The 27482-nt window shown below is 46.2% G+C and overlaps 1 protein-coding gene across 4 annotated transcripts; it reads left to right on the forward strand.

Annotated features, from left to right (window-relative positions):
* Positions 1 to 245: 245 nt before the first annotated feature.
* TREM1 (triggering receptor expressed on myeloid cells 1) lies at positions 246 to 26263 on the forward strand. 4 transcript variants are annotated; one of them, XM_019457077.2, is made up of 6 exons: positions 246 to 346; positions 3623 to 3976; positions 5577 to 5787; positions 17569 to 17684; positions 20856 to 20902; positions 22331 to 22501. In XM_019457077.2, the coding sequence occupies exons 1-6, from the start codon at positions 298 to 300 to the stop codon at positions 22484 to 22486; spliced, it is 933 nt and encodes a 310-aa protein (XP_019312622.1). In that variant the 5' UTR covers positions 246 to 297; the 3' UTR covers positions 22487 to 22501. The 4 variants fall into 4 exon arrangements, with proteins under 4 accessions (XP_019312622.1, XP_053761014.1, XP_019312624.1 ...); XM_053905039.1 differs by lacking the exons at positions 20856 to 20902; positions 22331 to 22501 and adding an exon at positions 25633 to 26263; XM_019457079.2 differs by lacking the exons at positions 20856 to 20902; positions 22331 to 22501 and adding an exon at positions 25945 to 26263.
* The last annotated feature ends 1219 nt before the right edge of the window (positions 26264 to 27482 follow it).

Consider the following 27482-nt stretch of genomic DNA (forward strand, 5'->3'; position numbering starts at 1 on the left):
TTGCTTACAGCAAGTATTGTTCTCACTAAAATTTTGTGAGATTGGCTGAAAAGGTAATTGTCAATATCTCCCGAGAACAGGAAGCTGGGATTCAGAGAAGCCTGAGACTTGAGCCCTGTCTCTGGATTCCTGTGTTGTCCTTGACATTTGGAACCAAGGCAACCAGTGACGGAAACAGAGCATCAACCTCAGTACCTCCCAGTAATGGCTTCATATCCTGTTGTGCAACTTTCTGGAGCCTCTAGGTCAGAATGTCCCAGGCACCACCGTGGCTGTTGGGGTTGGTGCACATGAAGGATGAAGAAGGCTGGGCTCCGGGGGCTGCTGTGGATGGTCTTCATCTCAGGTAAGGTGAAGAACCCAGTAAGGCTTCTGCCCAGAACCTTGGGGATCCCACCACAGGAAAAGCTTCCCTTTTCTTTGGAAGCTCCAGGGGAAGTGGCCACCCAGGATAGAGTCAACCGGTAGACATGCCAGACTGGGTTTCTCTGCCCAAACTTAACAGAATCGGGAGAATATAGAGGGCCTGAGAACAGAAATAAAAGGGGTTGAATTAGGGAAACGGGCTATCTGTGTGTTTTGATGTTGTCAGAGATATGCAAAACCCTGGATGGGAAAATGATAGAGCAAACCTAAATTTGACATGATCCGAGATAATGTTTGAGTTTGAAACTTTTGTTTTTTATAGTCCCTCATGATGCTTTTGATGTTGACCATCTATTTTTTTTTTAAGTTTTATTTATTTTGAAAGAGAGAGAGAGAGAGACCATGAGCAGGGGAGGGGCAGAGACAGAGGGGGAGAGAGAGTCCCAAGCAGGCTCTGCACTGGCAGAGCTCATGGGGTTCAAGCCCATGAATCGCGAGATCATGACCCAAACTGAAACCAAGAGTTGGTCACTTAACTGACTGAGCCACCCAGGTGCCCCTGATGTTGACCATCTATTAACCCTAAAAGACATAATTAATTAAACAAATATTTCCCAGGGGCCACCTATGGGCTGGGAAATCTGCTATTGCTGAGGCATAGCAGAACAGAAGTGAAGAGAAGGGGCCTGGTGCCCATTTTCATGGGAGCTGTAACCACAGGTGGCTGCTGTCTACTGGTGTTGGAGGGTATTGTTGCCCTAACTTGGTGGGTTTGCCCCATCACCACACCCTCACTTCTCTTGTGGTACAGCTCATGCTTTCACTAAAGATGAAAGCATTTGGGACTTTAGTTGCCCTCCACCCCAATCCTTATGAATAAATTGGGATAAAACCAGAGAGAGGGAAAACGTCAACAGCAAGGAAAAGAAGGCTTTGCCTTGGAAAGATTATAAGGAAAGGGTGTTTTTCGGGAACCAACTACTTTGAGCAAGGTCACAGACACTCACCATGCAGAGCCTGCACACACACGGCATGCTGCATCTGCTCGGAGCTGGGGTGATAACTTAGATGGGCAGACAAGAGCTTGGTTCTCATTCCCTTGTGTCATATTCATGTTTCTCCAAAGGAGAACTGGGAGGAGATGGAGGGTTGACACTTGTGTATTTGTGTGGGAGAAAACCAGCCCTGTATATGTCATTGTGTCCTATGGGGGTGGGTTGGGGGTGACTTAAAAACTCCATCTAGCTCCAGTATCCTAAAGAACAGAATTGCTAGGTACCTATTCAGGCATTGGCTGAGACTGCTCTCATCCCAACCAGACAGCTTCCTTGGCCAACCTATCTCCGAGGTTTGGACCTAAGTCTAGGGTCAGACTATTCAGGCTTGAATCCTGACTCTACCACTTTCTACTGTGGAACTTTGGGTGAATCACTTAATAACCTCTGGGTTATGAAATCACCTTTCTGTGCCTCAATTTTCTTATCTATGAAATAGGAATAATGACAGGTATCAACCTTATCTGTTTTGAAGCTTCAGTGATGAAGCCAGGGAGATGAAACAAGATAGTACTTTTAAACACTTAGCAATAAAAGGTATTTGTTCTTTGTTATTTGTTCTTTGTTACTAACATCAGGTATTCCTTTCTCACAGTGGTGTAAGACATGGTGCACACATAGCACTCCAGCACTGATTCCTTACTGTCTCCTCTCACAAAGGACAGGCAAATTTGTGCATAATCTCAGACTCCTGTAACTCCCACTCTCTTCGTCTGTTTGAGCTACTCTAACAAAATACCACAGATTGGGTGGCTTATAAGCAACAGGTACTTATTTCTCACAGTCTGAAGGCTGGAAGTTCAAGATCATGCTGCCTGTCTGGTTGGGTTTTGGTGACGGCCTTCTTCTGGGTGGTAGACTTTGGACTTCTCACTATGTCCTCACAGGGTGGAGGGGATGAGGGAGCTCTCTGGAGCCTCTTTGATAAGGGCACTAATCCCGTTCATGGGATTAATCATGACCTAATCATCTTCTAACACCATCACCTTGGGGGCTTGGATTTCAACATATGAATTTGGGGAGGTGGGAGACACACACATTCAGAGCATAGCATCCACCTTGTCCAGGCAGTTGGCAAATAATTTATCTATAACCTCTTACATTAATGTTACAGAGGGTGGACAGAGGAGGTGTGTATCTTCCTCAGAGCCCAGCACAGTGCCTGGCACACAGCAGGCTCTCAGCCACACATTGATGAATGAGTTAACCAGCCCCCTTGCCTGTCTCTTGGAGGAACATTTCTGACCAGAGTTCATGGGACTTTCCAGGGAGCTTGCTTTTGAGGTTTCCTTAGGAACTGCAGTCTGGTCCCAGAAGAATTGGCCTGGTTTCATTTTCAAAATCCCCAGGAGTCTCTGAGTTGAGACTTCTTAAGGTAAGGCGGAGGGCCCGCTGGAACTCTTGGCCCACGCTGGGATGAACATACAGGTGGGCTGTGATGATAGCCCAGGCACTCCATCAAAGGGGCAGCTGTTGGCATTTTCCAATGGGCATTCTCAGAGCTATTGCCTGAGGATATGAGTGTGTGTGCGTGCAGTAGTATTAATAAAAGCAGTAGTAGTTGTAGGTAGTGGTAGCCTGACCCACAGCGTGACCCAACATTACTGTCCAGCCCATTACTTGGTGTTCTAAAGAAGAAAGGAACCCAGGCTTGAGTGGATAAACCGTAGACCCCCAGTAAAGTTACAGAACCCTGTTGTGTCCAGCCGAAAACATAGATCTGCATCTTCCTACTTCCACTCAACTTGGCCCTCCTGTTGGCAAAGCTTCCTTAGACCAGACCAGAATTGATCTCTGTCCCCTACTTAGATGCAGTTCCCCTAGTTGTTTGGAGGAATCACTCTCGGCTAGTATCATGCCTTCATGTCCACTCATCACTGTGTATGCCCTTCTCTATGATCTTCCCTTCTGTCATACCCCTGTCGTGCATGGTCTTGGCACATGTCTCATGTTCCGTCTCCAATCAGGCATTTTTTTCCTCTCAAAACCAATCATTTATGAAAGTTTGCACAACACCATGCAGTCTATCTCTTGGAGTAAAAGAAAAATTACTCACAGTAAAAAGATCTGGAGTCTAATGTGGCTCGCAGGGAAGGTTGCATGTTCTCTGTAGGCCTTGAGGATCTTATCTGAAAAATGAGTAGTTGAACCCGAAAAAAAAGGATTCCTCACAGGGTCTAACTCTGCTTCCCTGCTTACAGAACTCCAAGCTGAAAATGAATCAACAGAAGAAAAATTTATAAAAGAGGGAGAGACCCTGAATGTAAATTGTCCCTTCTCCACCGAGAAGTACTCTTACAGCCAGAAAGCTTGGCAGAAGCTGATAGATGGAAGGAAGCCTGTGACGCTGGCCTTGACAAAGAGTACTTCAGGCGATCCTAGTCAAGTCCGGGAGGGCAGGTACTTCCTAGAAGACATCCCCAGTGAGGCCATCCTGCACGTCCAAATGACCAATCTTCAAGTGGAGGATTCAGGATTGTATCGGTGTGTGATCTACTACCTTTCCAAAGAGCCGGATGTCCTGTCCCCCCTTTTCCACCTGGTGGTGATCAAGGGTAAGTGACCTGGAGAGAGGTAAGAGGATGGGGAAAGCCAGGGCAGGTGGGGGTATGGGTGGTGGTGGTGGCACCAACAGGGTCGTGGCTTAGGATTTCTAGCATCTTGGTTTCTCCCAGAAGTTCCTCGTCTCTCATCTGAGGTCTCTGAAAGGCATTTGGTCCAATAGTAAGAAGGGCCTTCTATGTATGATTCCTCTTGGGGTAGCAGAGCTTTATTTGGGCTGCTATTGTAGGAAGTGGGGTACAGTGAAAGATGAGTGGTAGACTTGGATAACTTAGTCTCATTCCGTAGGTCCCCATGTGGAAGTAATTTCTTTGGAAAGCCTCTGTGATCTGCTATTTCCTTCCCAAGGGTGCATCTGATGGCCTTCCTGTGTGCTTCCAAAGCAGTGCTTCTCAAACTTTACTGTGTGCACAAACTACCTGGGGATTTTATTTCAAAAGAGTAGTCTCTGACACCATAGGTCTAGGGAAGGACCTAGATTGAGCATTTCTTTTTTTTTAATTTTTTTAAATGTTTTTATTTATTTTTGAGGCAGAGAGAGACAGAGCATGAACGGGGGAGGGTCACAGAGAGAGGGAGACACAGAATCTGAAACAGGCTCCAGGCTCTGAGCTGTCAGCACAGAGCCCGATGCGGGGCTCGAACTCACGGACTGTGAGATCATGACCTGAGCCGAAGTTGGACACTCAACCGACCGAGCCACCCAGGCGCCCCTAGATTGAGCATTTCTGATCTGCTCACTGGTGATGCTGCCACTAAGGCTGCCTATGGCTCCCATTTTGGGTAGCAAAGCTCCAGAGCTCACCTTGGGTCCCCTCTCATAGGTGATGCAGTCTCACTGGATAGTAGTGGCCAGTTTACTTATCTGCCTCCCATGCTCATCTCTGAGCACCCTGAGAAAATGGCCTGTGCCTTTCTCAGCTCTGTATCCCTAGCAACTAATGTAGCGTCTGGCACACAGTAGGGCCTCGGTAGATGTTAACTGGAGAAATTAAGGAAGGAGAGGAAAGGGAGGAAGGCTCTAGGTCCTAACACCTGGGGAATCCTAAGCCTAAGGAATGCAAAGTTCATATGCAATCTATTACTAAAAGATAATTTGAAAAGCAATATGCTACAGGTTCTGGTGATTGCAAGGCAGAGAATGGTATAAGGTCAAGTAATTGGGGAATTATTCTTGAAGAAGGTGGCGGCAGATGGACTGGTGAAGTCAGACAAGTGCAATTGCAATGACAGGAGTAGCTTGACAGTTCCCTTTGTTCCCTCTCTCTCCCTCCTTACCCTGCTCCCTCCCTCCTCTCCTCTCCCTCTTTCTTTTCGTCTCTTTCTTCCTTCCTTCTTTCCTTTTTCCTGTCTCTGACCCATGCTGACCTCACACTAATTCTTTAATCTTAGCAAAAGCAAAACTTGCTTCATGAATGGCCATGTTCATTTCCCTCCTCAGTTTCATTTACCCTGCCATCTCTCCCTCCTTCCTTACGTCCTTCCTTCCTTCCATCCTTCCTTCGTTCCTTCTTTCCTTCCTTCCACCCACCCACTTCCTGACAATTCATTCATCAATTTATCCATCTGTTTATCCAATGTGCCTTCTTGCAGATCCTTTAAGCACCGCTGCCTCGGATAAGAATCATACCTGGAAACTGCAGATTTCCACCTTTCCTCCTACCACCACCAGAGCCCAGGGCACTCTCGTTGACAGACCCAGGACTGTGACCAAACTCCCGCCCAAATCAACTGCTGACCTCTCCTCTCCTGGCTTTGGAGTCAACATCACAAATGTGACAGATGTCACCAGCTATGTTTTCAGGTCTCTGGGCCCCTGGTTTGATTCCGAGTCCGTGTGCTTGAGAAGATGTGGAGAGTGATGGATGGGGGACAGGGGAGGGCAGACACAGACCTGAGTCCCCTAAGTCTGGTGAAACTTCCTCGAGGAGGAAGCAAGTGGTGCTAGAGTGGGCCGGAGGCTGTTGGAGCGGCTGCCACTCTCCCCAGTTCACCTGTTTCCTTGCACACTAGAGGAGTAAGAAGAGGGAAAGGGTGTCTTTGCTCAATTCCCATGGGTCTCAGCCAACTCCATGGGCCTAATGGTGTAGTGGAGAAAGCACTCAGAGTGAGGGCCCCTGGATTCCAGTGCCAGCCAGATTGATTGGCTGTGTGACTTTGGGTGAGTCACAAACCCTCTCTGGCTTGTTTCCTTGTCTAATCAGAAGTAGGGAGGCTAGAAAATGTGGAGCTGGAAGCCAGAATCTAGCCCAACTGCTCTCAGCAGCTGCTATGTGTTAGGATTACCTGGAGTGTTTACTTTTGCTTTGATTTGTGTTTAATACCGATGCATGTGCCCTCCTGTAGGCCGATAGACCAGAATTTCTGGAGATGGGGCTGGTCTCAGTATTTTTATGAGACCTTCAGATTTCTTAATATGCAGGCAAAGCTAAGAACCATTAGCTTTGTATGCATGTCCCTCTTTACAGTTTATTATTCAATGTAGATTTATCTTTGAATGTGTTTATCATTAAGTATTGAATTAACAGAGAAATATTCCCACTGATCTAACACATCCGAACTCCACATTCTCTTTCTAGTCTTTCTTCATGTTCATACATATTTAACATGGCAGTAATTCTAATTACAAACTTGCCATTATTTTTCCATGCTAAAACTGTTCTTTGATGTTGCTAGACTTTGTGATTGTCATCTCAACAAATGCATCTTTTTCTATCAGTGGAAAAGCCAGAACTTATGTCGTCACTTGTCTGTCTATAGACACTGAGATTGTTTTTATTTTTTTAACATTTAATTAATTAATTATTTATTTATTTATGTATTTATTTTTGAGAGATAGAAAGAGAGCGTGAGTGAGGGAGGAGCAGAGAGTGAGAGAGACACAGAATCTGAAGCAGGCTCCAGGCTCTGAGCTGTCAGCACAGAACCAGGCGTGGGACTTGAACTCACAAACTGCGAGATCATGACCTGAGCTGTAGTCGCATGCTCAACTGACTAAACCACCCAGGCACCCCATCTTTTTTTTTTTTTTTTTGATGTTTATTTTTAAGAGAGAGAGACACAGTGTGAGCAGGTGAGGGGCAGAGAGAAAGAGACAGAGACAGAGTCCGAAGCAGGCTCCGGGCTCTGAGTGTCAGCACAGAGCCCAATGGGGGGCTCAAACTCACGGACCGTGAGATCGTGACCTGAGCCGAAGTCAGTCGCTTAACTGACTGAGCCACCCAGGTACCTCATCATTTTTGAAAGTATTGATAACTCTGAGAGAAACATTTTTGCAGACATCCTTTTTCTTCTTTTAAATGATTTATTCAAAAGAAATTCCCTTCAGAGAATGTGAACGTTTATATCACTCTGTATCCATATTGCCAAATGGTCCTCCAAAGATTGGAAGCACTTTATCGCTTCTCGGCCTTTTGGCTAAGATCAAGTGAAGATTGGAAGCACTTTGTGTTGCGATCCACACTGTATAAGTGAAGCAGTTATCACTGTGGGGATCCTTTGCCTATAAGGATTTAGTATGTGGAAAATATTCCTGCTAAATTGGATGTGAACTGACACCTGCTTTCAGCTCTCTCCTACCATGCACGAGGAGCTCCAGGAGGGTACAGGCACTGCCTTCCTCCCCACACCCCTAATGGTTGTTTTGCTGGTACCAGCCTAAGTGCTTGGTACACAGTAGGTGCTTATTAAACCTTTGGGGGCTAAATACACGATCTAGTGAGAATGAATATTTTTCTTTTCTTTTCTTTTTAAGTTTATTTATTTATTTTTGAGAGAGAGAGAGAGACAGAGAGAGAAAGCACTAGCAGGGGCGGGGTAGAGAGAGAGGGAGAGAGAGAATCCCAGGCAGGCTCCATGCTGTCAGCACAGAGCCCGATGAGGGGCTGGAACTCACAAACCTTGAGATCGTGACCTGAGCCCAGATCAAGAGTTGGATGCTTCACCAACTGAGCCACCCAACAGTTTTCTTTTTATATTAGTTTGATTTTCCAGCATGGAAATTGAGAGTGCATACTTTTTGCCCACTTTGTTACCAGAAGCTGCGTCTCTTCTATTAACTTTATTAACTAATGTGAACAATTCTATCAGTCAGGATCCAGCCAGGGAAGCAGGAGCCCTTGGACTGTTTGAAAAAAGAGATGATTTAGTACAGGAGGCTGTTTGCCCAGGTGATGGGAGAAGTGAGCTTCCAATCTGGGGCCAGATGGGGGAGCATCTCAGGGGAAGACACTGTCCCCCTGCCTTAGGGTGCGTTCCCCAGAAGCAGACAAAGAGAAAGGTCTTGTACAAATATAGGAAGCACAAAAAAAAGGGCAAAAAGAAGGAAGCCTAGCAAGGGTGTCATTACCACGCCCTGTCCCACAGTGGGGAACTCTGGGACTCAGTCCCGCAGGGGGTTTCTGGTGGAACCCATGGGCCTTGAGTACATCAGGGGTTGTAGGAGCTGAAGAATTTATACTCCTGAATTCCCAGTCTTCCCTCAGGCATGGCCCAGGGGCACACGAATTCCCAGGCACTGGGTGGGGGGGGGGGGGACAGTGGTCGGGCAGTCTGTGTGCAGCCTCAGAAAGGGGTGCGGTGGGCGCTGGCCTTCAAGAGTGGATGCCCTCCAGGCGCTCCGGGCATGAGAGTGTGATAAGGCTGGGAGGGTAGAGGAGACTTGAACACCCAGTTAGCCCAGCTGAGCAGCCGGCTGTGCCCGCTCCAAGTAGGGCGATATTGTAACCGCCAGCCACAGAGCCCCACAGAGCACCAGGGACTGAACCTGACCATTCTCTGGGAGGTGTAGCTCCAGGTGAAGGAGGAAGGCTCCCAGTCCCCTGGCAGCGTAAAGGGGCCTCTGCCTCTTTCCACGGCCATTCTCTCATTTCTCCCTTTGCCAGCAAGTTCGCGCATTCGATTTTAAGTTTTGCATGGGCAGATGTGTTGATGTTTAAACGATTGCTTTGTTTTATTCCTTGATGTGCTCGATGCTATTTCCTTGATGCTATTTTTTTTCCCATTTTATTTAAATCTTTAGTCCCTCTTGAGGGGGGGGGGAGGGATGTATTTTGCTGTATGTTATAAATTGTATAAAAGATGACTTTTTCTTCATATTGCGATCCAGATGCCCCAAGATTAGTTCCTAAACAATCCTTGACTTCCTCCTGGGCTGCCAATTTCCTTAGATGTTAAATTTGTACATCACATTAGGTCCACAGCTGGGCTTCTGTTTGTTTCACTGCCGCCTATTTCTTTTGACCCTGTGCGTTATCATGCAGATTAGCTGTGCTGTAATCTGTTTCCATATCACTGTCTGTCTAGACAGGTCAAGTTTCCTCACTCATGGGCATCTCTTTCTTATGGTATCCACTAATGCTTTTCCAGGACTTTTATTTATGTATTTATTTTAATGTTTATTTTTATTTTTTGAGAGAGAGAGAGAGAGTGAGCGCGAGTGGGAGAGGGGCAGAGAGAGAGAGACAGAGAGGGAGACACAGAATTCGAATCAGGTTCCAGGCTCTGAGATGTCAGCACAGAGCCTGATGCGGGGCTCGAACTCACAAACCATGAGATCATGACCTGAGCTGAAGTCGCTTAATAGACTGAGGCACCCAGGCGCCCCTCCCAGGCCTTTTAGAATCATTATGCAAAAATCTGTAAAAAATCATGGTGGGATTTTGGTGAGGACTGGCTTCTGTTTACAGATGGGGAAACAGAGGCCAGAGCAGTGAGGCCCTCCAAGGAACTAGGCTCTGCTGCTGAGACTAGAAACCAGGTTTCCTTTCTGGAACTTGGCTCTCTGCTGCATCTCAGTGAGGAAGAGGAGCCCAAGCTGGCAGCCCTCCCCTCCCCTCCCTCCATCCCACCCCAAGCCTCTTCTGCACGTGCCCTATGCTCTTTACTAGATATATTTTTAGTCAGCAGTTTTAGGCAATGGGACACACTAAAGGCACAGGGCTGGTCAGTATGGGGACAGGTGCTGGGAGGACCTAAGCAGCTAAGAGAAGGGGCGTGAAGGACTTTTGTAAACACTCAAGTGTGAGGCGTGCATCAGTGGTAGCAGCTTCATTGTCTCTTTTTCCCCCAGGGTCTCTGTGACCAGCATCATCATTATCGTGTTGTGTGGAGTCCTGAGCAAGAGCCTGGTCTTCACGGTGCTGTTGGCTGTGACAAAGAGGTCATTTGGACCCTAGGCCTGTGAACCCATGAGAGTAACCTCTGACCTCAATTTTGCCTGAGGAGGGGTGTGAGGAGGAAGGGAAGGAGGGACAGTGACAGGAGTTGAATCTGTGACACAGGTTTTCTCTAAGGCTCAGGTCCCACCTTCCCAGCTCGGTTAATTCACTAATAACCTTGGATGTGTGAGTTCGTCCCCTCAGAAGAGAAGATTCAATTGCAAACATGCCCATTCTACCAGCGGCTCCAGATTTGCCTTAAATAAAGACAGAGTCCAATGCTCTTCAGTGTCGCTGTCTTGTGGGGGTTGTGCGGTGTATGCAGAGGGCACTGCTGCTAATTCTGCCCTTGTTCTTGCCCTGGGCCATAACATTTAGGCCTGACCTGGAAGGAGCTCTCACTACAGAAGCATCCTGTTCTCCCTGCCCCTGGGCCTTCCTGTCCTCTAGAATCAGGTGCATGAATTTCTCTTTTCATCTGTGGCCCTTTCCCATACTTCCAGAGAGGGGGGTTGAAAACCATGGAATGAGGAGAAGACAAGACACCATGGTGAGAATTCCTTATTTGGGATAGAGAAACCAAGTCAACCAAAAGGTTGTATCCTGGGAAGGTATGGGATGAGATAAGATCCAAAGCATAGGACTTATAGAGAATCTCATTTGTCGATTGGGTGCATTGTTAGAGGAACATTTGATCTCTGGATCCTTAGAACATGCCCATGAAGGCCAAAACGTAAGTGCGTAGAAATATACCTCAACGTAATAAGGCCTTACATAAACACCCCAGAGCTAACAATATACTCAACGGGGGAAAACTGAGAGCTTTCTCCCTAAGGTCAGGAACAAGAGAAGGATGTCTACTCTCACTGTTTTTATTTGACATAGTACTGGAAGTCCTAGCCACAGCAATTAGACAACAAAAAGAAATAAAAGGCATCCAAGATGGTAAGAAAGAAGTAAAACTTTCACTATATGTAGATGACGTGATACGCTCTATAAAAAGACCCTAAAGAGTCCAACAACAAAAAACTGTAGGAACTGATAAATGAATCTAGTAAGGTCCCAGGATACAAAATCAATGCACAGAAATCCATTGTCTTCCTATACACTAATAATGAAGCAGTAGAAGGAGAAATTAAGAAAATAATCCCGTTTACAATTGCACCAAAAATAATGATACCTATGAATAAATGTAACCAGGGGTGAAAAACCTATACTCTAAAAACTATAAAACATTGATGAAAGAATTTGAAGATGGCATAAAGAAATGGAAAGATATTCCATACTTGTGGTTTGGGAGAACAAATATTGTTAAAGTGTCCATATTACTCAAAGCAAGCTACAGATTTAAAGTAACCCCTATCTAAACACCAACAGCCTTTTTCATAGAACTAGAACAAACAATCCTAAAATTGTACAGAGACACAAAAGACCCTGAACAGCCAAAGCAATCTTGAAAAAACAAAACAAAACAAAACACATCACAATTCCTGACTTCTATATTACAAAGCTGTAGTAATCAAAACAGTATGGTACTGGCACAAAAGTAGATACATAGGTTAATGGAACAAAATAGAAAGCCCAGAAATAAACCCATAATTATATGGTAAATTAATCTTTGACAAAAGAGGCAAGAATATGCAATGTGAAAAAGATAGTCTCTTCGACAAATGGTACTGGGAAAACTGGACAGCTCCATGCAAAAGAATGAAACTGAGCCACTCTCTTATACCATTCACAAAAATACAAAATTGATTAAAGACCTAAATGTGAGACCTGAAACCATAAAAACCCTAGAAGAAAACACGGGCAATAATTTCTCTGACATCAGCCGAGGGAGGGGAGCAAAAAAGCAACTATTAAACTATTGAGACTATATCACAATAAAAACCTTCTTCACAACAAAGGAAACAACCAACAAAACTAAAAGGCCATCTACTGAATGTCATTATTTGCAAATGACATATCTGATAAAAGGTTAGTATCCAAAATATACAAAGAACTTACATGACTCAACACCAAAAAACCCATAAATAATCCAATGAAAAAATGGGCAGGGGCGCCTGGGTGGCTCAGTTGGTTAAGCGTCTGACTTTGGCTCACGTCATGATCTCACAGTTCATGGTTTCAAGACCCGCGTCAGGCTCTGTGCTGACAGCTCAGAGCCTGGAGCCTGGTTTGGATTCTGTGTCTCCCTCTCTCTCTTTCTGTCCCTCCCCTGCTCACTCTCTGTCTCTCAAAAATAGATAAAAACATAAAAAATTTAAGAAAAAAAACGGGCAGAAGATGTGAACAGATATTTCTCCAAAGAAGACATACAGATGGTCAACAGACACATGAAAAGATGCTCAACATCACTCATCATCAGGGAAATGCAAATCAAAACCAGAATGAGATATTACCTCACACCTGTCAGAATGGCTAAAATCAACAACACAAGAAACAACAGGTGTTGGTGAGGATGTAGAAAAAAGGGGAACTCTCTTGAACTGTCAGTGGGAATGCAAACTGGTGCAGCCACTGTGGAAAACAATATGGAGGTTCCTCAAAAAATTAAAAATAGAATTACCCTATGATCCAGGAATCACACTATTAGATATTTGTCCAAAGAATACAGAACACTAATTTGAATGGATACATGCACCCCTAAGTTCATTGCAGCATTATTTACAATATTCAATCTATGGAAGCAGCCCAAGTGTCCATCCATAGATGAATGGATAAAGAAGATGTGGTGTAGATACACAATAGATATTACTCAGCCATAAAAAAGAATGAAATCTTGGCATTTGCATCAACAAGGATGGACCTAGAGAGTATAATGCTAAGTGAAATAAGCCAGTCAGAGAAAGGCAAATACCATATGATTTCACTCATATGTGGAGTTTACGAAACAAATGAGCCAAAAAAAAAAAAAAAAAAAAAAAGAAAGAAAGAAAAGAAAAAAAAGAGAAAAAGAAAAAGAAAGAGCCAAACCAAAGAATAGACTCTTAACTATAGAGACCAAACTGATGGTTACCAGAAGGGAGGTAGGTGAGGGGATGGAGGAAATAGGTGATGGGGATTAAGAGTACACTTATCTTGATGAACACTGAGTAATGTATGGAACTGTTGAATCATTATACACCTGGAACTAATATAACACTGTATGTTATCTACATTGGAATTAAAATAGAATAAGCTAAGATAAAATAAAATAAAATGTTAAGTGAAAAAAATAGAAGTATGTGACTAGAATGAGGCCACATGAGTAGTAAGTCACTACTTACTAGCAAGAACAAAGGCTAGAGTTCCTTTGCTGAAGACCAAGGGCCTCGAAGCCATAGAGAATGGACCATGGTGGAATTCTGCCTATGTCTAAATGCCCCATGTCCTTGTGTCACACGAGGGGTAGGGATGGTGGCCCACAAATAGGCCCCTCTCCCTTTCAGAACAGAAGAAGTAGAAAATCAGAAAATACTGATTTAAATCTGTTAGAGTTTGCAAGACATGGCTGGGCCTGAACATCTATTTCATGGGTGAGCATGGGAGCTACAGGGGAGTTATAGAGCAGACAGAGGAGGAAGGCAGAGTGAGAATAAAAGTGCACACAGGGACAGACTGCAGAAGTCTACCTAGGGAAACCAAGAGGCAACGGACTGCAGAGGCCACAGTTAAGGTCATAGCATGAGACAAAGGGTTGGATCACCGATTAGAATTCTGCACCAAATTCCAATGTGTGTGTGTGAATGTTCCGGGAGGGGGTGGTTTCCCCACATCAACAGGCAATTCTGGGACACCAGCTGGGTGTCCTGAAATTCAACTCAATTCTGATACTATCGACCCAGAGATAGCATCAGATTCCACAGATTGAGGGCTCAGTCCCACAAAACTCTCCCTCCCCATCTTTAGATGCCATTGATAAGTGCAGGCTATTACTTGTGCTTCTGATCTACCTGCTCTGGGAGGTTCCAGTGATCCCCTCCTTGGATTCCATCAATTTGTTAGAGCAACTCACAGAACTGAGAAACATTTTACCTACTAGATTACTGGTGTTTTATAAAAGACTATTAAAGGGTATGAATCAACAGCCAGAAAAATAAATAAGGCAAGGTCCTGAACAAAGGGGTTTCTGTCTCCATGGAATTTGGAGCCCAGCACAGTGGCACATGGAAACATTCTGGTTTCCCAGCCTGGAAGCACTCCAAACCCCCTCCTTTTTTTTTTTTTTTTTTTTTTTCATGGAGGCTCCATTACACAGGAATGATTGATGAACTCATTGGTCATTTGTGAGTGATTCAAGCCCTTCTGCCTTCCCCAGAAATCAGGGGGTGGAACTGAAAGTTTCAACCCTTGTCACAAGGTTAGTTCCCCAGGAAACAGCCCCATTCCTTCCAGGATTTCCAAAAGTCACCACATTGACAAACTCAGAGGTAGCAGCAAGGGGCTTGTTACGAACAACAGGACATCCATGACACCTTTATGGCTCTGAAGTGTTTCCAGGAAGTGAGAACAAGAGACCAAATATGACAAAAGATGCTCCCACTGTTCTAATGGCTCATGAAATTTCAAGGACTTTGGGAGCTATGATCCAGACGATGTGGATGAAGTCCAAATATATATGAGAAATATATTTCGATGATCTGAATGACCAAACACATATTTCTTATAATTCACAATGTCACACAATCTAGTGATGTTGCCATTGGTGCCCCTGCCCTTGCACTCTTGAAGTCACCCCGTCTTTGGCACCATGTTTTTCCTGGGCCCTCAGTGCTTAAACTTCTTCTGTGACAGCCATCTCCAACTGGCTCTGCATCTTGTATCACACCTTCGGGATCCAGAATCCTGGACAGGATATTGCGTCTGGCCAAACTTAGGTCAAGTCACATGCGTGGCACATAGATGTTGGGGAGAGGGGCGGGAGAAATCTCTGCCTCCACCCTCAATAGTAGAGGAAGTAGAGCTCTGTGCCCTAGTGAGAGTCGTGCACTGAAGCATGTCCCCCAGGTGGAGAAGGTATTGGGTGCTGGAGAACCAAAAGATGACAAATATCTGATCTGTCGTGGTTACTGCTAGCACTGTCATGTTTGTGGGCTTCATGCCTCTGCCTGGGCTGGGAGCTTAGGGATGCGCACAACTTGCACACAGGACGGGTACCTGACGAACGCCTCAGGGCCCATCTGACCTCAAACGTAGCTTTTGCAGGCATTGTCTATTTGGACCACTTGCCTCAGAAACCCTTGGGCTGCTGGTTAAAACGCAGATTCCAGGGCTTTCCCAGACCGAGCAAATTGGAATCTCTGGGGGTTGGTGCTCAGGCATGTGTATATTTGCCAGCCTCCTGAGTGATTTAGCCAAGTGCCCATACTTGAGAACCGTGGTGTGGAGTAAGATTAAAGAAGGCAGATCATCAGAAAGGTTTGAGCTCCGTCTTGGAGGACAAGCCAAATTTGGATGCATGCTGTCATTCCAGACAGGGGGAACTGGTAGGGGGGTGCAGGATGTAGTGGTCAGTGGCCAGGGATGGAATGTCCTGGCAACCTGAGGAAGTGAGTGGAATGGAGGGGTGGGTCCAGACTTGGCATGGTGGAGAACAGGACGCTATTGAGTGTTGACTAATGGGCAGTGACGTAATAGCAGCAGGAAGGAAGATGTCACAAGGGCAGTGTTTGCTCTTTTCTCTTCTTCTGCATTTTCCTGAGCTGCTCTCTCTTCACACTTCCCTTCTCAACTGCAAAGTAATAGTCAAGCCTCTCCGGGAACATGGAAGACATCCCTGAGGGGCAACATCCTCCAACAATGGGAAGAGCCCTGGGACAGCCAGTACCCAGTGGATCCTGGGATAGGATGGAGGGGACAGGGCTCTGGGGTGGCCATGGCTACTGCTGCTGCTGCTGCTGCTGCTGCTCTGAGCCTCGGGTAAGGAGATGCAGGGGGAGGGATGGAGATGGCCAAAGGGGTACTGCTAAGAGGGGTTTCTCTCACTTCTTTAGGAGAGACTGAATGGGATCAGGGTGTGGGCTAGACACAGGAAAGGGAAGAGAAGGTAATGGATGAAGACTGTTGGTTAACCCTGTCCCAGCAGGAACTGGGTGATGAAACAGAATCTGGAGCTTTCTACAGTATACCGTGAAGTTAAGAAAACTACGTGAAGTGAACTGAACAGTCTCTTATCGCTGTCCTGGGAGGTGGAAAGTGTAAGATACAGTCTCTCCTTAAAGGAATCAGGCACTGAGGTAGACGAGGCATTAGTAGAAGGCAAAGGTAAATAACAAAAGGGCAAAGCCACAGCATGAACACAAAAATATGGTGGAAGTTCCTCTAGCAAGGCACAGGGAGGCAGTGTGGAAAAGAGGGTTCAGGAATCAGACAGAGCTGGGTTCAAATCCTATCTCTGCCACTTTCTACATTTGGGCTCTCAGGAAGTCCTCCAAACCCTCTGAGCCTCAGGGTCCTCAATATTTATTTGTAAATGGTACCTAAGTGTTGTCCTAAGGGGGTTGTTCCTAAGAGTTAAACAGCAGACTGATGTACAATTCTAATGATCAGTATTTAGAGCATAGTCAGTGCTTAACAAAAGTTATGGTGGGTGATGATGGTGGTGGGGGTGGTAGTGGAAACAGGGGCAGGGTGATCAAAGGTATTGAGGGTTGAAAAGGGAAGGAGATGAGCGCAGGTGGAACTGTCCAGGTAGACTCCCTCTAGGACCAGAAGGGGTGGATGTGGGTGGAGAAGAGTGGGGGAGAGCACTCAGCCTGGGGACGGCAGGGGCTGGGATGAAGTACTGGGTGCTGGAAAGCCAGGGCTGTGTCTGGGGAAGCACAGGTAGAATAGAACATGGGTTGTAAAACGGGTCAAGTTCTCTTTCACTTTTTTTTTTTAACCATTTTATTATTAAAATTTTTCAGTCTACAAAATACGGAGACAATAGCCACCGTAAACTTGTTACCTAGATCAAAACATTCAACCATAATTGATATTTTGCATTATTTGCTCCATATGTGTGTACATTGCTGAGATACATATTTATAAATATGTTAATTGTAAATATAAATGTGTTTATTAATTCATTACATATATTAACACATATTATGTATACTTATAAATATGTATGTTTATATTATATCATGATATATAAGTATACAATTGCATATCATATGTATGTATATATAAAATTGCTGAACCATTTCAAAATAATTTACAGAAATCCTAAATTATTTATTTAAATAATTTTATTTATTTAATATTTAATATTATAATTATTAAATATTAATATTTAATAATATTATAATTATAATATTAAATATTAATATTTAAATGTTTAAGTGCTTGATGGAGCTGCTAATACTTTTGATCTGCGACCTTGTATCTGTGGTGGGGTCTGTGGATGTAGGGATGGTGGAAGGAACATTTGCTCAGTGCAACACTTTGACTTCTCATTCTAGGATTCCAAGCTGTAGGCGAAGAGGAGAAACAAAAGTGACTGCTAGATGGAGAGACCTTGACCACAGCCTGCTCTTAAAGTGTCATGCTCTACTCCAGCCTGAAGGCCTGGCAGCGGGTGAGGAGCCAGCGCCCCCCAGAGACAGTGGTGTGCTCTTACACTTAGAAACAAAGACCCAGGGGCGCCCGGGGGGGGGGGGGGGGGGGGCTCAGTCAGTTAAGCTTTGGTCTTGTCTCAGGTCATGATCTCGCGGTTTGTGAGTTGGAGACTTACATTGGGCTCTGTGCTAACAGCTCAGAGCCTGGAGCCTGCTTCGTCTATCTGTCTGTCTGTCTGTCTGTCTGTCTCTCTCCAAAAAAAAATATTAAAAAAAAAAAAAAAGGAAAGAGAAGAAAAGAAAGAAACAAAGACCTAAACTGGCCCAGACCAGGGATACCTGTTGAAGGTTGTCCCACGGAACCCATATTCAAGGTCACAATGGCAGGGCTCCAGTGGCAAGACTTAGGGCTGCACTGGTGTGTGGTTGACCTCAGAACCCCCATGTCCTGTCCAAATGGATTTGGCTGATACAGTGCAAAGGCGAGAAGCAGCGAGACCCTGGACAGGAAAGGAATGGCTTTTTCGGAGGCTGGCCTCAGCCACAGGCTGAGAGGGCTGCTTTGGATGCCAGGTGGCACAGAGAGAGCAACTGGAAAAGCTCCAGACCTGAAAGCAGTGCACCGGGTTCTTCCACGCCCACTCTGTCAGTTTGCGAAAGTCCTACCTAGCTCCTCTCTCGGCCTCAGCTTTCCCACCTGTCAAGACAAGAAAGTTGGGCTAGGTGATCTCAAAAATCCTCTTACTCTATGTCAGAGAACCTGCTAGAGGAACTAGACACCTGAGCAACGACTTTGTGCCAAGTGCTTGGTTCATCCATCTCCCTTCTATGAAATAGGTGCTGCTGCCCCCATGGTACAAGGGAGGGAGGCTCCAAGAAGTCAGGTTACTTGCTGTATCTTTCAGCGGGTGCTTGGTGCAGCTGGGATCCTACAGAAACCCGCCTTGACTGGATGGTTCTTGGTAAATCCTGGAAATGGGCCCAGTTTGCCAATAGAAAGCTGCCCCCTTTCTCAAGGGATTTAAAAAGTAGTGGATGAGGGATAGATTCTAGAGAGCAAAATGAAGGGCCTTTCACTGGCCTTGAGTTGCTTCTTATTGGTGGGGGCACCGCCAGTTTATTGGAAAGCCCACCTCCCCACGTGGGGAGACAGAGCTGGGAAGGTGAGGCCGACAATTTTGCCTCAAGCTTCTTGAGAAACACTCCCCTTTGGAGCCGGTGGGCTGGAGGGGCCTCCACCCCACAGGACACTGCTGGCCCATGCCCTGCTAACCCCAATATGTGACTATCACGAGAGGGCTGGGCTTAAATCGGACTGCAAAGTGTCTGGAAATAAAGAGTTGACCATGCAAACTGATGGGGCTGTAGGCAGGACGGAGGGAAGCTATTGAGCCCACGTCATAGAATATAGTCATTCCCCAGGACTTTAGAAACATCCAGTGACACCCAGTAATTAACCGGCTGGTTGCAAAGGATTTATGCGGTCAGTTAAGGGGTTTCATTGCCCTCTACTCAGGGACATTTTATTTTATTATTATTATTTTTTAAAGTTTATTTTTATTTATTTGTTTAGAGAGCTAGAGAGAGAGCAAGCAGGGGAGGGGCAGAGCGAGAGGGAGACAGAATCCCCAGCAGACTTTGCACCGTCAGTGCAGAGCCTGACACAGGGCTTACACTCATGAACCATGAAATCATGACCTGAGCCGAAATCAAGAGTCGGACGCTTAACCGACTGAGCCACCCAGGTGCCCCAGGGACATTTTATTAATTTGGTCTTGGTGTCTGGACGCTGGGGAAGCACTAACACCTTGCTCTTCACCCAGGGAGGTGGGGGCTGTAACAGGACAAGGGGAGGTGTGCTGGCCCAATTCCCATTCTCCCTGTGCCCTGAACATCCTCAGTGACCTTGAGTAAGTCTCTCACCCCTTTCTGGCTTCCTCCACGGTGATACTCAATGGCTCCATTTCTCTGGGTTCTTCTGTATTTATTGAGTTCAGAGAAACAAAGGCCTTATATTTTACACTTGGCAGAATTCGCCCACCCCAGACAGCAGCAGATGGCATGGGCCCACCAGGTCCGAATCCATCCTTCCGCCTGGTTCCTTTACTCAAATCTTAATAAAGACAATAAGAAAAATAATCAAGAGTGACTGAGCCCAGAATCTTGCATGAAAAGTGTATCAAGTTTAGTACAGGATAAATGTAAACATAATTACTTTCATCAAGCCACAAAAGATGCTGTGGAGGACTAATAAATAGTAGCTTCATCCAGTAATTACAGAGAACTTCAGGCTAATGTGGCTAAGGAAACCGAGTCTAGTACAGATTGCTCCTGCCTGAAGGAATTATTAGTCTCACAAGGGAAACAAAATATAATCTTCTAAAAATGTTTCTTTCTGGGGAGGGGTTGGTGTGCCTGGAGATAGACTTTCCCTCAGTGGATTGTGGGGAGTCCTTCTTTATTCTTCTTGACTTTTTCTTTAGTTTACCAGGTGAGGGAGGGCATGGCGTTGCCAACCACAGAAAGAAACTTAATATATTGGGGAGGGGGGGAATATTTGGAGGAGATAACATTGTCCACCCAATCCCACTGTAGGAAGGGAGGCCTGAAATGGGAATTTGAGAAGACAGAAGGTGGGCCCTGGAGGGCAGGAGGGAGGTTCTTGGTCTCATGGGCAAGTTCCATGTTGGGACAGAAGCTAGGGCGGAAGGACTATTGTGGCAGATGAGCAATCACGTGACTGTGATGGTCTGGGAGGGCGTGGGTGCTGAGAGCTGAAAGACCCTGAAGGCTGAGACCAGCTGTATGTCACAGGATATATAGGAATGGAGTTAGGAAATGAGGGTCCCAGTGCTGGTTTTGTCTGTTGAGTGACCTTGGGTACTCTCTGTTACCTTGTTCCTTGGGGGGTTGGAATGGATGCAATTGAACGCCCCTACCTTTGACCTGCTAGGACCGTGTGAATGTTTCCCTCCCAAACAGAGTCTAGTCCCATGGCAACGAACTTGGGAGAAGGCCACTCAGCATGTAGGAGAAGAAGGGCCCTCTCTGGCTCAGATTGAGTCGGCTGGATTGTGCAGATAGGCTGGCAAACTCAGGATATGTTGACCCATCCTCCTCAAGCATTATCTGGGCACCCAGTAGGAACCTAGTGTCAGTCAAGGCTCAGAAAGGCTTTTTATCTCTTCTAGAAAATGGCACTAGCCAAGAGAACCAACAAAGGCAATCTGGATCCAGGGTAAGTTGTGTCTGAACGAGGGTTGTTACATGGAGGCCAGAGTAAAGCAGTGTAAGGGCTTAGTTGGGGCCCTCAGCTCAGGCCCCACGTGTGGACGCCGGAGAGCCAGGCTGGACCACACGGAGGACTTTCTCCTGCTCCAGGTGGGCCAAGGGAGTCCTGAACCCTAGCAGGAAGAATGACCTTTGCTTCTATTTCTATCCTGAAGCCCCAGTGCAAGCCTTGAATGTCATCACCTCAAGGCAGCAAAAGTCCCATCCACCAGCCCCAGAGGAGAGGAGCTGGGGGTTGGGGAGCTAAGGACATACAGGTGTATTATACCCCTGCTTACAAGGCACCACCTGGAAAAAGTGGCCCAGGTGCAGTGGAATCTGAGTAATCAAGAGCCTCTTCCTTCCTTGGAGTCAAAGGAATGGGATCAACAGAAGTTCATCCTTACCCAGACTTGCTGGGGAGTGGGGGCCAGAGGTGGGGGTCAGAAAACACTACCTGGAGGAGGAGAAACACTGAAGGCACAAAGGGAGTGGTGTTCCATGCCAGGGGCAAGTTGTGGGAACGCATGCACAGAGTGTGCTGCCTACAGAGGTAGACAGTTGGGCTGAGTGGCGAGAAGAGGGTAAGGTTAATGCAGGACCATAAATGCAAATGGTGGAGAGCTTTGAAGGCCATGTAGTTACATGCACTTTGTCCTATAAGCAATGGGGCACACAAAGGGCTTTTCCTAGGTCCCCTGAGGGGAGGAGTGAGGGTCTGGGTGCAGAGTGACCCAGCAGCTATGCAGGAAGTCTGGAGAAGGGAGGTGTTAGGGGCAGGAGACCAGGTAGATTCCTTTGGGGTGAGAGTCAGGGTTAAGATCCTGGGAAAAGTAGAGGCCTCATCTTCAAAGGGTGCGAACCCCTGTGTGGCTGCTCTCATGGCCAGGAGCAGGCAGATCCCCACCCTTTTGGACTCTGGGGGTCAAACCTAGGATTCCAGTGCTCGCCCTTTCCCAGGACCTGCTGGTGTTGGCGACTGTTCTGACATGTGGATTCATCTTGTTCTCAGTCCTGTTTGCCTCTGTCCAGAAAGCCCGGGGCTCGCTCAGGCGAGTGAGGGCCAGGGACAGGCTTGGGTGGAAATGAATGAGATGAATGAATGGACACAGGCAACAGCTGCAGATGTGGGTTTAGAGGTTCCCAGGTGTTCACCAGAACCCATCCCCTGACTTTCCTCACTTCTGTGCTCAGAAGTCTTTGGAGAGGAGGCAGGGCCCGCCCCTGGGGGTGACGTGAATGGGGTTGGGCTGGCTCCCTGGAAGGGTGGAAGGGGCAGGGTGAGGATTTTTGCTACTGGCAATCCAGCCTTCCTTCAGAGGAGGGAGGAGGATGCAGGCTGGGGCTGACATGGACGCATCATTTTCAAATACTGTTCATTTCTGTCCCTCCTCAGGCAAGGCAGCCTCCTGGAGTGTCCCCAGGACACAGCACACCCAGGGAAGCAGACTTAACCTTCCAGGAGCTGACGGGCATGCCTTCCTCCCCTAACAAATACCACACTCCACTCTGTTCAGTGGTAAATAAGAGGCTTCCTGAACTTCTCTTGTGAGATCTCTGCCCAGCCCCTCTCTTACCCAGAGGGAGAAAAGCAGTACCAGGTGGGGGAGCGTGGAGGGCTGGGTGCAAAGAAACCCAGGGAGAGTCATCAAGACCAAGGGCATGGCAATTGATTTCTGTGTTAAGTACAACTGGGACTCACAAAGTGTAATTCAGATGACACTTATATTTGTCCTCTTACTGCCGTCCAGCCTTGCTTGGCTAGAGACCTCATTGGCCCCCTGCTAAAGCCTATGGCAAGACCATCACTCTTCTGGGCATTAAAAAAAATAGACTTTATTTTTGAGAGCAGTTTTAGGTTCCCAGAAAAACTGAGTAGACGGTACAGTGTTCCGCTCTAACCCCTGCCCACCCCTCCATACACCGCTTCCCCCGCCATGGACATCGTGTCCCTGAGTGGTAGAATCAATGAATCTACATGGACACATCAGTGCCACCCAAAGCCCATAGATCACCTTAGGGCTCACGCTTGGTGTTGTCCATGCTATGGGTTTGGACAAATGTGCACTGACATGTACCCACAGCTGGAGTACCACACAGAGTAGTTCCACTCCCTTCAAACCCCTCTGTGCTCTGTCTATTCATCCACGCCCTTCTGGGCATTTCTAAACAATATAAAGTTTATTCCCAAGCTAGCTTCAGTTCAGTCAACCGACTGACTTACCCAGGCACCCGATACACATTTCATTCTATTATATAATAGAATATAATGTGCACATACAGAAAACTGCATTGTCTCTAGCACACTCTCCCTTGGGTTCTCTGTTTCTGATTCTGTGGGAGCTATTTTATAGTTATGTAAGTTGTAGGTAAGTGACAGACATGCAGATTCTGTCCTTTTCTTCCTTCCCCTGCTGTGGATGGAGGTGGGGGAGGGGCAGGAATAAACACCAAACTGGTTTCCCCTTGTTATTCAACATTGCTTTCCTCCATATAAGTATATGCTTCTTGAATTCCTTTTCTTTTCTTTTTTTTTTTTAATTAACGTTTATTTATTTTTGAGACAGAGAGAGGCAGAGCATGAATGGGGGGAGGGTCAGAGAGAGAGGGAGACACAGAATCGGAAACAGGCTCCAGGCTCCGAGCTGTCAGCACAGAGCCCGACGCGGGGCTCGAACTCATGAACCACGAGATCATGACCTGAGCCGAAGTCGGACACTTAACCGACTGAGCCACCCAGGCGCCCCTTGACTTCCTTTTCTAACCAGATCTAACATCTGCCTGGTTCACTCACTGAATATGAGTTTAAAAGAATCTTTAATGCATGTTTATTTTTATTTATATTTTTAAATATTTATTTATTTATTTATTTATTTATTTATTTATTTATTTTGAGAGAGAAAGTGCATGTGTGCATATGTGCATGAGCGGGGGAGGGGCAGAGAGAGAGGGAGAGAGGGAATCTCTCTGTGATGTCAGCGCAGAGTCCCACGGGCTGAATCTCATGAAGTGTGAGGTCATGACCTGAGCTGATCCAGGTTGGACCCTTAACTGACTGAGCCACCCAGGTGCCCCAACGCATGTTTGTTTTTAACTGTAGTTTTGAAAGCTATAACTCTGTTTATAAATTTCACTCAATCTTGCTTCTGACCCTGTCCTTGTTACTCTATGTAAATCTAAATCTTTGATTTTTTTTAATTTTTATTGCTATGTATGATTCCATTGTGTTGAAACACACCCATATATGTTGTCGCCTGATTACCGCACAGGTGCCTCTGATTCAGTGGCAAAGGTTGGTCTTCCCAATAGATGGTGATGGTTTATGGGATAGTCACTTGGGGCGGGCGGTGGCGGGGGGGGGGGGGAAGGCTTTTACCTTTCTCTCACACCATACACAAAATTAACTAAAATGGATCATAGACATAAAAATGAAAGGTATAAACAATAAAGCTTCTAAAAGAAAACAGAAAATATGACCTTAGAGTGGGCAAATATTTCCTAAACAGGACACAAACAATAGTAACCACGATAGAGTATGCATTCAGGAGTTGGACACTGAATGTAGGATAGTCACACATTTATTCCACGTGGAAGTTCCAGAACTTTCTCACATTTTCATCAATACTGAATCTTACTCAACTTCCTAGTTCCTGCCAGTCTGCTGAGTACAAAGTGAAAGCTCAATGTTTTCACTTGAGTGTTTCTCTGATAACTCTGATACTAATGAGGTCAAACATCTATCCGCGGGCTTCTTAGGCATTTGGATTTTTACTGTTTTACAACACTTTCTTCTGATCATTTTGCTATTGAACTTCCTTTCTCCTGCTTGCTGATTCTTTAAAAAAATTTTTTTTAATGTTTATTTTTGAGACAGCACGAGCAGGGAAGGGGCAGAGAAGGAGACACAGACAGAATCCAAAGCAGGTGCCAGGCTCCGGGCTGTCAGCACAGAACCCGATGCCCGGCTCGAACTCAACAGACCGCGAGATCATGACCTGAGTTGAAGCTCAACCGACTGAGCCACCCAGATGCCCCATGTTCTGCTTGCTGAGTCTTAATAACCTCTTGGCTCATTTAGATATTCATTCATAGTCAGTTGTAGACACTGCAAATAGCTTCCCTCAGGCTCTCATCTGTTACCTGGCAACACACATCAAGCCAAGCCCAGGCCCAAGCCTCAGTGATTTGGTGCAGAAGATACAATGAGTCGTGGGGTGCCTGGGTAGCTCAGTTGGTTAGCCATCTGACTTCGGCTCAGATCATGATCTTGCAGTCTGTGAGTTTGAGTCCCGCATCGGGTTCTGTGCTGACAGCCCCGGAGTCTGGAGCCTGCTTCAGATTCTGGGTCTCCTCCTTTCTCTGCCCCTCCCATGCTCATGCTCTGTCTCTCCATAATAAAGAAATGTTAAAAAAAAATTAAAAAAAAAAAGAAGATAGATACAATGAGTTGTGGGGTCCTTGTCCCATACACCAAAACAAAAGGGGTCAGAGAACTGCCTCGAGCCGTGTGATACCCCGCTGCTGAGGAACCCATTGGCGACTGCCACTCAGGGGTGTTATGGCCTGCAGCTCTGTTCTGAGGGGTCAGCAGAATGCCTCTTCCCTTATCACATTACGGGAGGTGATGAGAAACTGTCTCCCAGGGGCATCAGGCGGTGGTGAGTGGCCTGTGTTCACCGACATTCTCTCTCATTCTAGGAAGAGACAAGTGCGTCCGTCCCGACTCTGAGTAGCTGTAGACCTTTACCCGCATGGCTCCTGTGGCTGCAGGCAGGAGGCCAGGGTCCACATGGAGCTGTTCGCCGACATTGCTTTTGTCCACGATAGCCTTCGCTTGGAAAATGAATGTTTATGCTGTGAGCGTAAAGTGCTTGTAACTACAAGCCACATCTTCGCCACATCTCACCGTCTATATTAACGCGCCTTTGCTATTCCACTGTTCTGGTTAGTATTACTTTACTTTTCCAGTCATTTTCTCGCCCAGGCAAATGGTTTCATTGTTCATTATAGAAACTTCCTGGAAGATCCAGTGACTCTTCAATGTGGCGAGCATCAAGAGGTCGTTTGCAACCAATCCTGGAGTGTTGTATTGCCATCTGTCCCCAGTCCTGGTGCAGCCCCTGCTATGCAAAGCCTGCCTTGAACTGAACTTCTCAATAAATTCTGACCTTGCCTTCCTCTAAGATGCTGCCCGCAGCTCTGCCGAGGCGATGTTCTCCCTGACCGCCACCAGCAATAAACTCAGCTTTCTCTTCTCTGAAGGTCATGTTGCTGATATTTGGGAAGCCAGCGGGTGACCATGTAATTAAATCCACCTGTTTTCCCTTTATGACTTGGGTTTGATGATCTTATTTAAGATGTACTTCCCAATCTGCAGCACGATAATATTTTGAATATAGTCTCTTAGAAAATGTGCAAAGAGGGGCGCCAGGGTGGCTCAGTTGGTTGAGTGTCAGATCTTGGTGTCAGCTCAGGTCATGATCTCCAGTTTGTGAGTTTAAGCCCCACAATGGGCTTTGCGCTGACAGCTCGAATCCTGCTTGGGATTCTTTCTCTGTCTCTCTGTCTTTCTCTCTCTCTCTGTCTCTCTCTCTCTTGGAAATAAACAACAACAAAATTTAAAAAAAAGAAAATGTGCAAAGATATTCTCATACGTGATCTTCTATTAGCTTTATAGTTTCAACTTTCACAAACAGCACACGACAAAGAAGTCTGCCCGTCATTAGCAGGGCAGAGTGTTGTTAAAATTGACCTCAGTTATTCAAAGCTGTGCTAACACTCTAGCCACCAACCACACGTGGCTATTTCACATTTAAGTTAATTAAATTAAATGAAAAATAAAAATTCAATTCCTCAGTGGCACCTGCTACATGTCAGATGCTCAATTGCTCAATGACCACATGTGGCTATTGGCTATGGGGCTGTGCCGGAAGATTTGGGACATTTCCACCGCAGCAGGAAATTCTGTCAGACAACCCTGCTTTTAAGCTTTTTCCTTCAACAGAACCAGTGGGTTAACAAAGCTTTCAGTTCCTTGTTATAAATTTAGCTTCTTATTAACATGGATTAAAACTTTTATAGCACGTGGTACTTTTACACCTGGGTAGTTTGGTTTATAGTTTCCATTCAATTAAAGCAGTAAAAAGAGACTCACACTTTTTCTCAAAGAAAGGGCGCATAAGCTCATATTATTTTGGTGCCTCGATCCTTTCCCCTCTTTCCCCACCGAGTGTTCCCCAATGCTGCCTTGTCCTTGGGTCTGCAAGGGCAAATAGAGCCCATTTGGAGGAGGGATGACAGGGACACGCTGCCAGAAGCCAGGGTGGATGAGGGCCGCTTATCAGTGAGCAAAGCACTGGGTGTGTGTTGGGGGCTAGGGTTCAAATGCACCCTAGCTCAGCTGGGACATCTCCATGAGACCTTGGACAAGTCACTGACCTGCTTTGCAGCTCAGTCTCCGCAAGAGGCTGGAGATGTGCTCCATGGTCCCTTCCCCATCAGATCAAGGGGCATGTCTGGACGATGCCACAGCATTGAGCAAATCAAGG

Source organism: Panthera pardus, unplaced genomic scaffold (genome assembly GCF_024362965.1).
Source record: "Panthera pardus isolate Hobbes unplaced genomic scaffold, ASM2436296v1 HiC_scaffold_17, whole genome shotgun sequence".
NCBI lineage: Eukaryota > Metazoa > Chordata > Mammalia > Carnivora > Felidae > Panthera > Panthera pardus.

Excerpts from the sequence above, each read along its gene's own strand:
- TREM1 (XM_019457077.2), top strand. The coding sequence starts at position 298 with ATGAAGAAGGCTGGGCTCCGGGGGCTGCTGTGGATGGTCTTCATCTCA. Across the intron at positions 347-3,622 it reads GTGGATGGTCTTCATCTCAG|AACTCCAAGCTGAAAATGAA; the intron begins GTAAGGTGAAGA and ends CCCTGCTTACAG. Across the intron at positions 3,977-5,576 it reads CCACCTGGTGGTGATCAAGG|ATCCTTTAAGCACCGCTGCC; the intron begins GTAAGTGACCTG and ends GCCTTCTTGCAG.